The sequence below is a fragment of the Cryptotermes secundus genome, unplaced genomic scaffold (genome assembly GCF_002891405.2).
Source record: "Cryptotermes secundus unplaced genomic scaffold, Csec_1.0 scaffold929, whole genome shotgun sequence".
In the NCBI taxonomy this organism is placed as follows: Eukaryota; Metazoa; Arthropoda; class Insecta; order Blattodea; family Kalotermitidae; genus Cryptotermes; species Cryptotermes secundus.
This window is the reverse complement of record NW_019725015.1, coordinates 731,663-744,689: the sequence shown is the minus strand read 5'-3', so window position 1 is coordinate 744,689 and position 13,027 is coordinate 731,663. Positions and strand designations below refer to the sequence as shown.

The window sequence follows — 13,027 nt, the reverse complement described above, 5'->3', positions numbered from 1 at the left end:
TACTTAATTATTAACTCATTGCTGTAATCACTACTGTCACTGGCTTAAATTAAAATATAATACATTTTACAGTAAATATCACAAATAAAATGAAATGACATGACTTGTTAGTGGAAGTTCATAATGGATCTGAAAATGCAGAGTAAGAAAGAAAGAAAGGATTGGAGGAAACCTACAGAAGAAACAAAAAGCACAATACATGACAATTTATGGAAGCAGGTGAAGACAGAGGGGAGGTAGCCATGGAGGAGAACATTTGTGTTCATTCTTTCCTTAACACAACTTCACAAACTACAAACATTTCCTATGTTCAATTTTTATGCCTTGTCCCAAAAACCTGTAAACACAACACAGAAACACCTGCCTACATTCATGATCTTCACAAGAGCTCACCTCCAGCAACTCGTCTCCAGAGTGCAGGCATCCATTGTTGCCAACTGGTCCCTCGGGTAAGATGGAGCGAATATAGTGGTGTGGACGCACCTCTTGGCCGTCCTCCACATCAACTGTACCCTCCAGGCTGATTCCCAGGCCCCCACCCTCACCAAACTTGCACAGCTGTGCAACCTACAAGGACATTCAGACATTACTCGCCAGTGAAAATAAATGTGGTTTGCAAAAAGCAATGAAATCTCCAGACTGTCTGTTCTCTTACTCAAAATTATAACAAAACAGTTACTTTGGCATATATCTCTTGTTTTCAGGAACAAAGCTTAACTAATTAGGGACAAACTTATGTTAGGCTCACAAATGTAAAAGCAGTAATCAGACACTTATTACCAACATACACAAAATCTGTGCCATCATAATTTGAAAGCAAGAAAGACTCTCCGATATCCTAAGTTTTCCAATCTAATAAACCACATGACACCTACCAACCACTGTCTATCTAAAACATCTTTGAGATTATGTCACGTCTGCAATGGGCAACCTGATGGAAGAAAAGTCCCATGTGTTGAAGAAGATCTACACTACAGTGATTTTGGTTCTCAGTGTATGCTGAAAATAGTCTAGAACTTTATAATGACAAGGTAAGGCCGCGCCATAGCTCAAGCGGTTAGTCGCTGGCTTCCCACCGCGACGGCCCGGGTCTGGTCAAGTGGGATTTGTGGTGGACAAAGTGGCACTGGGGCAGGTTTTCTCTGAGTACTTCAGTTTCCTTGCTAATCTTCATTCAACCAATTGCTCCACAATCACCCTCACCTATCATCTGGGGCTGGTACAGTAGGCCAGAAGTGGCCACAGTACAAGAGACTTAGTCCCACCCCTCTAGCAATAAAAAAATATATATATATATAATGATAAGGTAGCAATCTATGTCACAACGTGATAATGACACAACCTCAAAGACATTTCAGCTGCAGTATACACTGAATGAACTAATAACTGTGCGGTGTACAAGCCTGTACTTATGACTTACCACTATTTCTATGTCTGGTCCCATGATCTTCCCCCACTTGGCCTTGATAGCTGCCTCAACTGCAGGTTTCAGCTTGCCAGAATAGTTAGTATCGATCAACGCCTCCATGTCCTCCACTATATCTGGGTTTGTGGCCTCCAGAGGCTCTAGCACCATGGAGTCGATCGTTGTGTGTGACTCGCCCTCCACCTCAATCTCTGTCTCCTCTCCATCCTGCACAGATAAGCACATAGCAACTAAGTCCTGAACTCAAAAATCACTTCATAAGGATTACAGTGAGACTTGTAGTCGGCTTCTCAATGGATTTATGCGTTGGGAACAAAACAAGAAGTCACTAAAAGACATACATAATTTGTAGTTTATGTACTTGGATATACACACAGAAGGGAGCACAGAAGATACTTCAAAAAAAGTATCATAAGAAGACCTAGAGAGAAAATATAAGTGAAAGAAGTCCTAAGTAAGAAACAAATATCTGATGGAGAAGCACACAAACTTGGGTATTTAGATCATACTGAGATGAAAAGCAACAGGATGAAATGCAGACAAAATACAAGCCAAGGAATCAAAGGAAATGCTCTTTGAACACTGATATCATGTTGTGTACAAAAAGAGTGATAATGAACCAATTAATGTATTAATACAGAAACAAATCTCTAGTTTAATGAAGCTAGAATAAATGTGATTTTCAACAACCTGTACCTTTCATGGACACACCAAACAATCCACTATCAGAACATCCACACACCAGAAATGCTCAGCTTCCATGGCAACTGGCTGCAAACCTAACAACTCTTTCATAATATACAGGACTCAGTATCAACTACTCACTGTGCTGACTGGGAAGCGAGGCAGTGATGTTGCAGAGGGTGAGGAAGGGGTCGGGGGTTTCAGCTCGCTGTTGGCAATGGCTTGCTGCAGCTGCTCAAATTTGGGACCACGCAGGTACCTCTCAAGACACAACTTGACAGTCTGCCCAGTGCTCCTTAACACCTCAACGGCCTGATGGTTCGTGTATCCTTGCAACGAGCGCCCATCCACCTGCAAAAACCCATGAATGCACTGTGACACACAGAATGTTTACACGTGTTAGAGGTTAATAATCTAAATGTTACTTTGTAATGAATTAGCATGGTCATTGCTACACACACATACGTTGGTAGAAATACATATTAATTTCCAAATTTCCCTCAACAGATGATATGTCAAATATTCAAGTTTTCTAATATACACAGCCTTCCTCAATGAGCTGAACTGCCTAACTCTGACCACTGCCTGTTAGCTGGGACATAATCATCACATGCCAGTACAATGCAGTCTAGATTCACAGTTAATATGCTGCACATTACAAACATGGATGCACATCTCTTAAAGTAAGTAAACTGTTCAGAAAAGCTCAGCATCAAGCAGGCGGCAAGCAGAGTTCAGCATGCCGCTTGCTTCTGAGGATTCCTTGTTGGCTTACTCTTTGACCCAGAGAATGGAGGTGATATGTTCCTCAAAACAATGAGCTATCTGCAAAATACACAGTGTTACAACTAAGAATACCATACTCTCCATGGTCCTGCCATGAGAAATCCAATCCGACACACTCTATGCTTCTTATTCAACAAGTTATTAGATACACACATTTCAGAAAATACAGAAATGGATCATTCATGGTTACAAACCTCAACAATGCGATCATTAACTTGGATCTTCTTGCACAAGTTGGCTGCACTACCTTCACTGATGCTCTTTACAAAAATCCCAGACAGTTCCTCTGCAAAGAAGCACAGTGAAGCTCAAACTAAGATAGACAGAATCAGGACAAAGCAATGCAATGCAATGCAATGCACATCTTGGGCCTGCAGATAACACCTGTGCAGTTTGTTTCAGAAACAGAGTCTCCATAAATTATTCATATTTAAGGGAAAACTTCTGAGCTGCTTTAAAAAAAAATAACAGTTTTGTGCTTGAGGGCTCTTGTGATGGGCTCCTGTTTTTGGTTTTATAACATCCATATTCACCAGCACTGACCTACAACGGAAAGGTAAAAAGAAAAGGTAAAGCTATCACTGTGGCAGGCTGTGAATGCCCATAGGGTTATGAAATGTTGAGGTTCCCATATTTTCTCCAGGCACTTGGCCCACAGATGACGGTAAAATTGTCAGCTTTATGTGCAGGCTGCCCTTTACCACCCAGGAAGATTCCTGGTACTCATTTGTTAGAGGTTGAGTTGACCCCAGGGCCATAGTGTGGGTGAAATGATTAGGTAAATTGAAAAAAAATCCACTTAATCAGGACTCAAACCCGCAACCTTCCAGTTTGTAGCTTAGTGCCTCAACTGCTACAGCATCCCCACCCCCACACACACAGATAGCATTCCAAAAACCACATTTTCATATTTGGGGGTGGGGGTTCAAAATGTTAAACTCCAGTCATAATCTCAAGATAAAAGTTTTTTCACAATCACAATATTTGTTCATACACATACGGTGTATATGAGAAAGTGTGTGTGTGTGTGTGTGTAAATTTCAGTACAGTCAGAGTATTCAGTATATGTTTATAAGAAATAAATGCAATCAACAATATACACTATGAGACCTGATCACAGATTTTCCATACAGTAAATAGTATTGCCAATCCTGATGTCTGGCATAAGACACGATGCAGTTTGCTAGGTATTTACCAATATTTTGAATGAATCTGCTGTCTCCATTTTCAGGTGAAAAATGGGGGCAGCAGGTTCATCTGAATTATTGGTAATATGCACCAGATTATATTGTGTTAATCAGCACACCCTGAGAATCTCAAATATCAGACACCCAGCAATATTAAGATAACTACATCAAAAGGGATGACAGGGACAGGAGATGTAACAAGCACAGGAGGGAGCAAGAAATTAATACAATTTTTTTTAATAATTGATTTAGACATAAATGAGAGGATAATATTAAAATATATCTCAAAGATATATGGTGAGAACATAAGAACTATAAACACATACTTCTGCTCAAGTATTCTGAAGTAAGATCATCCTGCAAGGTGACACACAACGGATTGGTATCACCACCATGACAATGCTCCTCCTTACTCTATTTTGTCTCTAGCCTTAAACTGCATGACAGCTGTCTCCAACCTTCCATATTCCCTTGGTCTAGCCATGTGTCACTTTCCAAAATTCAAGATATTACTCAAGAGAAGAGATCTGATGACATCATGATAAGAGAAAAATCAAACAGTACTCTTGCAAACTTACATACATGCACAAAGAATACACTCAGTGTGTCAGTTTCCATGGAAACCAGTCTGAAGGAGATGACACGGTGCAGCTGCTACAGTCTGTATGTACTTTGCACCTTGAGACAAGTCCTATGTGTCCAGTAATATCTCTAGTCTGGTGATTCCTTTCCCCATCATATGTTGCAGAAAAGAATATACTAACATTATAACGATGAGGTAATGGCCTACACCACTTTCTGGTGACAAACTCTCATAAACATTTGAGACCTAGCACAAATGTGTTAAGTGCCCCCCCCAAACATAGGTAAAAAGTAAAGTTGTCCCTGTGTTTACTTAATTTAGCACCACACCATGAAGACACATGGTGGAGCAGAAGCCCAAAGGAATGAGAAGGAAACTATCCAGAAATCTTTTAGCACATCTCACAAATATGACCATATTGTTTGTTTTTAATTTAATTCGGTTCTGATAATACCAACTCACCTTTCTCACAGACATATCCAGCAATGGTGATCCCCAAACCATGGTAGTCTTTCTTTAGTTCCACGGTAAACTTCTCCATTTCAGGGAGTGGTGTTTCAAGTGGCATCATGTCCATGGTAAGGATTGGGAGGGAGGGGGTAGTCGTCAGCAGGGGAGCTGCTCCAATGGGCTGAGGGTTTCTCACAACATCAACAACCAGGTTTGGTTCCGGCTGCAACAGAACATGTAACTCCCTCAAACTAAATGCAGCCAAACATTTGCATACAACTTAAAAATATTTTGATATATTAAAATTCTGATCACAGTCTTCTGCTGACACTGTGCAGTCTGGCAGGGTAGAAGTATAACATGAAGATGGAGGCAGCAGGTTCCTCCAAAACACTGGTAACCAACCATTACACCATAATCTAAACCTTTACTGTCTGAAGACCTAAAATCTCAAAAATGAAATTCATCTGTTATTTGGCTCAGCAAATCTGATTCTTTTAAAGTAGCTGTCACAAAATTCCCCACAAATATCCACAGGCCTTCGCATCCACATAACTTGAGTCACAACACCTCTGATATTTCTGCACACATAAGGTGTCTTTCCATTCTTACTAAAAAATTAAGACTGAAATATACAAAACTACAATTTTATCTGCTGTACTGTATGGGTATGAAACTTGGTCTCTTACTGTAAGGAAGGCAGGTACAGGGTGTTCAAGAAGAAAATGCTGAGGAGAACATCTTTACTGAAGAAAGATGGAGGAAATGTACATAATGGGAAGCTTCATAATTTGTACACTTCACCGAAGATTTTCTAGGTGGGTGAGATGGGTGGGTTAGGTAATGGGCTCATGCATGGGGGAGATGAGGGTACATAACATTTTTGAACGTTGCAATGAACCTCTGGGGAACCAGAGGGTCCATAAGACCACACAGATCTCTGACAGGTATGCAAGAAGAAACAACACAGTGTGTTTCAGTGCTACTCACATGAAGCTCTATCTCTGAGTCCTGCTGGCTGAAGATGAACTGGCTATCATACGTGTCCCCTCCTGGTGTGTGGGGGTTGAATGTCTCAGGATAGCCATTTTGGAGGAGGTGGCGGTCCAGCTCATCAGGATCTCCCAGGATCTTTGTGGGGACAATTGGGGCATGACTACCTAGAGCCTATAAAGACAGAGACTGCTGTTAGAAGGAAACTGCAGGACACTGGAGCATGTCACCATAGTTTGGTCCTTTCCTTATTCTGGGAAGTACTCACCTGTCTTGTCTGTTCTAGATTGTAAATACTCCAGCTGACTGACTGACTAAGTACTCTTGCCATCCTCAACTTCATAATTATTCAACTGGTCAAGAAGATAACTATTTTTCAGAAACTATATTCAGGGAAATCAGTAATTCTGAGCCTTACAAATATTTGTAATGAAACACAGGAAAAGGAGAAAGAATAATGAGAAGACACATATAAGTAAATGATACACATTAAGCCCATTATGGTAGATTGACATTTGGAAGATGGAGACTGGGAGTAGAGGTTACTGTGGCAAATGATAACAGCAAACCCATGAAGGGCCAAAGAAAACATGAAGACAGTAGCAAACATGACATTTTTCTATACCATACAAGTGCACATAATTCATGACATAAATACAACAGCTCCTCTTTGTATAGTACCTTCAGAACAAATAAATTTATGACACAAAACCCTGGAAGCTATAAGGCTGTCATCACTGTCATCACCATCACCATCATCATCATCATCAATATCATGGCTTAGGCCATCAGACCTAACATGACTCTTTAATACTTCTAATATAATTTTAAAACTTGTTTAGAACTGGCCACTCACATTTCCTGCAGCATTCAAAGTTTCATCTTCCTGCACTTAACACTTTCACTGTGGCAAAATACGTAACAAGAAGCAGGATAAATGAAAATAAGAGCTGCAGAAATGCAAAGATATTCTCCATCTTCCTCTTCATATCTCTGAACTGAGGTGGCCAGAGATAACCCACCACTGCAACCCTTGAGCTATTATTACTTTTACCCACCAAACAACATTAAACATGGCACCACTCCATGCCCACAACCACCCAAATTACAATTTTCGCCTGCTTTAAGCAATTTATACATCAGGCGAAGACTTAACACACCTGATAGTCTGGAGACGTGGGCTCAACAGGCCGAGCAACCACCAGGCGAACATGGCTGCCAGACTGTCGCAGCACTGCTGCCACCTGCTCAGAGCCCATACCTCGCAGATTAACTTCACCAATCTGTAGGATGTGGTCTCCACTTTGCAGGCGGTTATCCTGCGCAACAGAAACATCACATTACAAATGCATTAGCAAACACTTGTACCCCCACGTTCATAGCTAGATCTAGATGCACTAGCAGAATGGTGAGTTAACTCTAGTTCACAAGTAAGACAGTGACTCAGAAAATTAATGCAGTGGGATTAATGACATTAGTGAGATACAACATGCACTGAACCCCCGTATGTTCAGCAGACTTCTACAGAGCCATCAGCTTCTCACATCTATGAATAACTGAAATAACTTCAAGCTTTCAAACGCTGCATAATGCAAAATCAGTCTACTGTGTCTGTGCTGGCTAGTGCCACCTTGATTCACATAAGCACAATAATGGAATGTCCAAGTTGTTCAGGCCCACAACATTCAGCACTCACCCTGTCTGCAACCCCTCCAGGCAGGATGGTCTTAACTACAACTCCAGTGCTGCGACCACCAATAATTCCAAAACCCAACCCTGAGCCATCGTTAATCAGATCAATCACCTCAACCTGTGCCCACTCTGTGTTCAGCTGCGGAAACAGAAGCACAATATGCCAGTCTCAGTTCCCGTGCCGATGACAATTAAGAATGTGACAACATGTGGTTTCATACATAGGTACCAATATTTTGAAGAAATATAATGGCATCAATAGCAGGTTCCTCTGAAATGCTGGTACCTGCCTACCAAAACTACACGGTGTCATATCTCACAATAATCTTAGCAACATGTCTGCTGTTATAAACTGAAAATCTCAAACACAAATAAATATCAGATTATTAACATGTCAGCATCTTCATTACTACAGTTAAATGTGCTCCAGTGGCCTGCCTAGTGACGGACTGCGTCTTCCATGCTCACTACCTGAGGAATGATTAATACTGTCAGTAAAAGAGTGATATTCAAACCTATTTCCCTGAAGGGTTCCTCGCTTATAAGAAATTGTTTCATGTCTCACTGAAATAGATGATAAATACAAACAACTGAGATGTGAGGAATTCATGGCAGTATCAAGATTATAGTCCTCTGGGATATAAAGCTTCACAGGTTGGCACTATGTATGAGGGAGAGTGAGTGAATAGATCACAAATGGAAGTAAAACAGCTGTAAAGTATGTAACAGGTTTCCTATGTGTATCACTAGTTTGCAACACAGTCCACCTTCATGACGGTCTAGCTAGCAGACATGCATGCACATGTTCAAAGGCTGGATTTACTAGTCAAAATGGTGACCATGCTTAAGGAGTCTACTACCAAAATGCAGCATTCTGTTGTGCGTTATTTTGTGGGCAAAAGGACTCAATGCAAAGAATATTCATAAAGAAATGTTTCCTTTCTAAGGTGGGAAGTGTGTTATGTAAAGTGGTTCACAGCTGGGCGGCAAACGTTTTGCTCATGATGAAGAGGTTGAAACATAGGTGCTGAGGTGGCTGAGACAACAGCCAAAAGACTTCTACGCTGCAGGTCTTGACACATTGGTAAAGCGATGGGACAAGTGTATCAATGTCAGTGGATGATATGTCAAGAAATACATATTTTTCCAGGTTCTACTATCACTGTTTTATGTTTTATATCCATTTGTGACCTACTTACAGGCTCGCCCTCATACTAATGCTTCAGAAACATCATATCCCAAAAGATTTTATCTCAACATAAATTATTATTTCATTACACATGATAAAAATATGAAGTTCAAACCATTCCTCAAAGATGGCAGCAGCTTATAAAAGAGCCTTAAGGAGTATGCAGTAAATACAATCTACAAAATAAAAGACTGAGCATGCTTCATGTCTACTCAACCACAGCATGTGAAGACCACTGGACAAGCCCAAACATACACAACCACAGCATGTGAAGACCACTGGACAAGCCCAAACATACACAACCACAGCATGTGAAGACCACTGGACAAGCCCAAACATACACAACCACAGCATGTGAAGACCACTGGACAAGCCCAAACATACACAACCACAGCATGTGAAGACCACTGGACAAGCCCAAACATACACAATACTGCAGTGAAGACTTTAAGGATAGAATCATTTTATTCTGATTATATACACGGTTGTGATGCCATTTGTTTGGTGACCAGCCTTGAACCATTTTAGGTGACATCTTCTTTCACTTTACATAAATGTCCTCTCAACAGACATACACAGCAGCAAATGAGTACTGGTCTGCAACTCCTAGACTGCTACATCCAGGATACTCCAGGCTAGTGCATACTGTGGGGCAGTGTTTAAATTGGAATACCCATTTCTAACTTCAGCAATTTTGTTTTAATTTTTAGACCAAGTCCATATGGACAGGGACAAATTGTACATACTTTGTCATCTTCCAATAAACATCTGAAAGCATCTGTTCCTTCCAGCCATGATGAGTCACTGAGTTAAGAAATACTCAGCATTCATAGCATCAAAAATAGATTAAAACATAAGTTCACTAAGAAGACAACTCACCACCATGTCGGACCCGGCCTTTGACGTGTCACTGACAGCTGAAGGGGAACGGTCGATGGGAGAAGGTGATGGTGGAGTGAGGGGGGTCTCTTCAGGCCCGCTGCGGGCTACCACCAACTCCACCAGCCCACGGGCCTTCTGCAGGATGCTGATGGCCTGTTGGTGGGAGATGTTGGAGTCAAGTGGCTGGCCATCGATAGCTAGGATCTGGTCTCCTTCACGAAGTCTTCCATCTCTGCACCAGGAAAACCAAAGAGAGCTCACTAATATGTAACAACAACGAAAGTCAAATAACAATCAGAATATATCACTACAGGCAAAAGTAAGCCAAGCCAATTTGACAGCTCTATAAGAGGCAGAGGCCTGTTATAGAAACAACTCACATATGTAGAAAGTAACACAATCAATCCCTGAGCGACTGCAGTAAAGATAATGTGATCTTCTGAACTATGACGGTGTGTAGTCTTGTAGACAGGAACCTTCCTTCAGCTGAATCTACCATGCAGATGGAAGAAGCAGGTTCCTCTGAAATACTGGTACCTTTCTGTCAGAGTACACAGCTTCATACCTTGGAAGCCAGTAAGTAAACATCATAATCATCACAATGGTGTTCTCAAAGCTCACATCTACACTTAACATCAGAGAAGTCATTGAAATAATGAGGCACCTGAACACCTTCACTTGTGACGATGGATGCAGAGCAAGTAGAGTGTGGTCTCACCCACCTTCCTCCACAACCCTTCTTCCTTATGACATCGCCCCTTACCACTGTATAGCACCAAGCTCCACATTCCCACCCTTACTCCAACTGTGGGGCCTACACATTGGGCCACTTATTCACCCTCAGAATGGATTCTGCAATTATGCCAGAACATACAACTTCAACACATGTCATGGCTAGAAAGCCAATGTTACATATGAGAACCAGTCCTGATAACAGACTATGAGCCAATAATCAAACTTTGGGTCTGTCATATATGGAGAAGTGCTGACTACATGTGTTACAGGAACACAGAAGGCAGATAACTGTGGAAGTGCATTTGCCACATGGATAGTGAAGGAATGGTGGGACTGTTCTTACTGCTTTCAGTCTAATGCAACGCAGTTCAGCACACACGAACAGACATCCATTAACTGCCATCCTATCACTTCTGAAGTAGCTACCAGAAATATAAAAAGCTATCATCTACAAGACTATCAACAGGTTCACTCAACTGCCAGTTTGAAATGCATCACACAGCCAGAATACACTCGATTACATCCTGCCACAAAACATCACGTCAACTTGCTCCACAGTGATTCACCTAGCAGAAATGGTGAAACATGCATAAAGGACACCCACACAAGTTCTGAGCTGTTCACTCAAGGAACACAATTGCTTAAAGCAATAAAAATATCTTTAATCGGGCACCAGTGAGTAAAGTAAAAGTAAAGCTATCCCTGTAATAGGCCGTAAAGGCACATAGGGCTGTGAGACGTTGAGGGTCACACATTATCTAGACCAGGGGTCTCCAAACTTTTCGAAACGCGGGCCACATTAGGAAATTCAGCACTTTCAACGGGCCGGATAAAATGAGAAATTAATAACTCTAGGTATATGAGTTTTATTGAAAGCACAGAATTTCATATACTAAATACAAAGTACGTGAGAATAAATTATCGTATATTAATGACAACAGACAGTAGCAGCAAATGCTCATATTTTCATCACAAATTATAATAAAACAATTAATGTGAATGATGGAATTCTTCTTGCATTCTTAAAATCTGATTAAATTGAGGTGATGATGATCTGTTACAATTATACTGTACCACTGCAAGAAGTCTTGTGCACAAGACGGCTAGTAACGAACTGCTCGCGCTACCTACATTGCCACGAAGTGACACTGCCGATCGGGGCCGAACAAGTACGAAGAAATACAGCGCAGTATACAGTCCAGAATTAGTAAAATTGTGAATAATATTAATATTAACATAATACGGAATATCAATATATTTTAAACACAATCTTAATTAATTAATTAATTTGAAATCTATGAACAAGTATTCTTGTTACCAGTACTCATTGGAAAATTAGTTCAATTGGCACATTTTTGCTCAATTCTTTCATGGGCCGGATGTGTGGCCTGCGGGCTGTAGTTTGGAGACCCTTGATCTAGACAATCGGCTCAAAGATGGCGGTAGGGTTGTCAGCCTTACATGCCGGCAGCACTTTACTAGGCAGGAAAATTATTTAATTAATTCCTGGTACTCATTTCTGTTAGAGGCTGAGTCGACCCCAGGGCCATAGTGTGGCCGGAAGGATTAGATCAATGGAAGAAAATCCAATGACTTCATCAGGACTTTGTAACTAGAAATTCATCCAATTAATACAAAAAGATTCAGCTTCATGGCACCTGAATATTCATGATGGAAGGCATGCAATTATAATCGGACTTGGAACCAATCCCTGCTATGACATAAGGATGAGATGATGATGAATTGGTCCCTAACTCACAGGAAACACTACATCTCCATTACAGGTTAATGAGGTTTAGATAAATAGCCACTCGTTATTGGGAATCACATGAAACCAAAAATTACACACTGTGATCAAATGATGTTTCTGAGCGTTAAAGCAGGTGGTACATATAGCAACCACTACATTCTGCAAGATCAAATAGTAAGAGAAGTGAAATAAAATAAAATTGGAAATAACCATGCTGTTATACAGATATGAAGTTTGGACTTTGCAAGAACAGAACAGAAACCAAGCACGAGAGACGATAATTTTAAGAACTGAAACAAAAGCCAAATTATCTGGTAAAAACAGAATTGAAGACACAAGAAAGTATCTACAAACAAATGAATCAAACAATAAATTACAAAATGTGGGCGAAGTGAGGGAAACTGACTACAAAGAATTAGCTATGCCAGAATTCTGGTAAAAATAAGAAGCACACAGTTTGTCTACAAAAATAAACACAGAAGAACTGGCAAAAGAACTGTAACTAATCTAAGACTGCTCAGATGATGGTCTGCTGGGTTATAATACCATGCAGTCTTGTATATGGATACCACCATCGTGGAGAATCAACTAACTCCATGCAGCTGAGGTCCTTGAGAATCCACCAGTCATTCAGCTACATAAGAATTATTCAACATTTTATGGAAACTGA

The 13,027-nt window shown here is 40.7% G+C and overlaps 1 protein-coding gene across 12 annotated transcripts in view; it reads right to left on the bottom strand.

Moving 5' to 3' along the window:
- The window catches only part of LOC111863250 (multiple PDZ domain protein), a 150,410-nt gene that overhangs the window by 99,925 nt on the left and 37,458 nt on the right, over positions 1-13,027 (bottom strand). For 11 of the 12 annotated variants that reach the window (XR_002842565.2, XM_023849394.2, XM_023849391.2 and 8 more), the window contains 9 exons: positions 9,870-10,104; positions 7,806-7,940; positions 7,270-7,428; positions 6,107-6,283; positions 5,129-5,339; positions 3,091-3,182; positions 2,252-2,461; positions 1,421-1,633; positions 394-567 (listed from right to left, as the gene is read on the bottom strand). Coding sequence is in view for 11 of the 12 variants with exons in the window: in XM_023849394.2 (XP_023705162.1) it covers positions 394-567; positions 1,421-1,633; positions 2,252-2,461; positions 3,091-3,182; positions 5,129-5,339; positions 6,107-6,283; positions 7,270-7,428; positions 7,806-7,940; positions 9,870-10,104 (1,606 nt within the window). In the remaining variant the exon portion in view is untranslated. The remainder of the gene's footprint in view (positions 1-393; positions 568-1,420; positions 1,634-2,251; positions 2,462-3,090; positions 3,183-5,128; positions 5,340-6,106; positions 6,284-7,269; positions 7,429-7,805; positions 7,941-9,869; positions 10,105-13,027) is intronic. The other variant, XM_033750986.1, reaches the window with a different exon arrangement.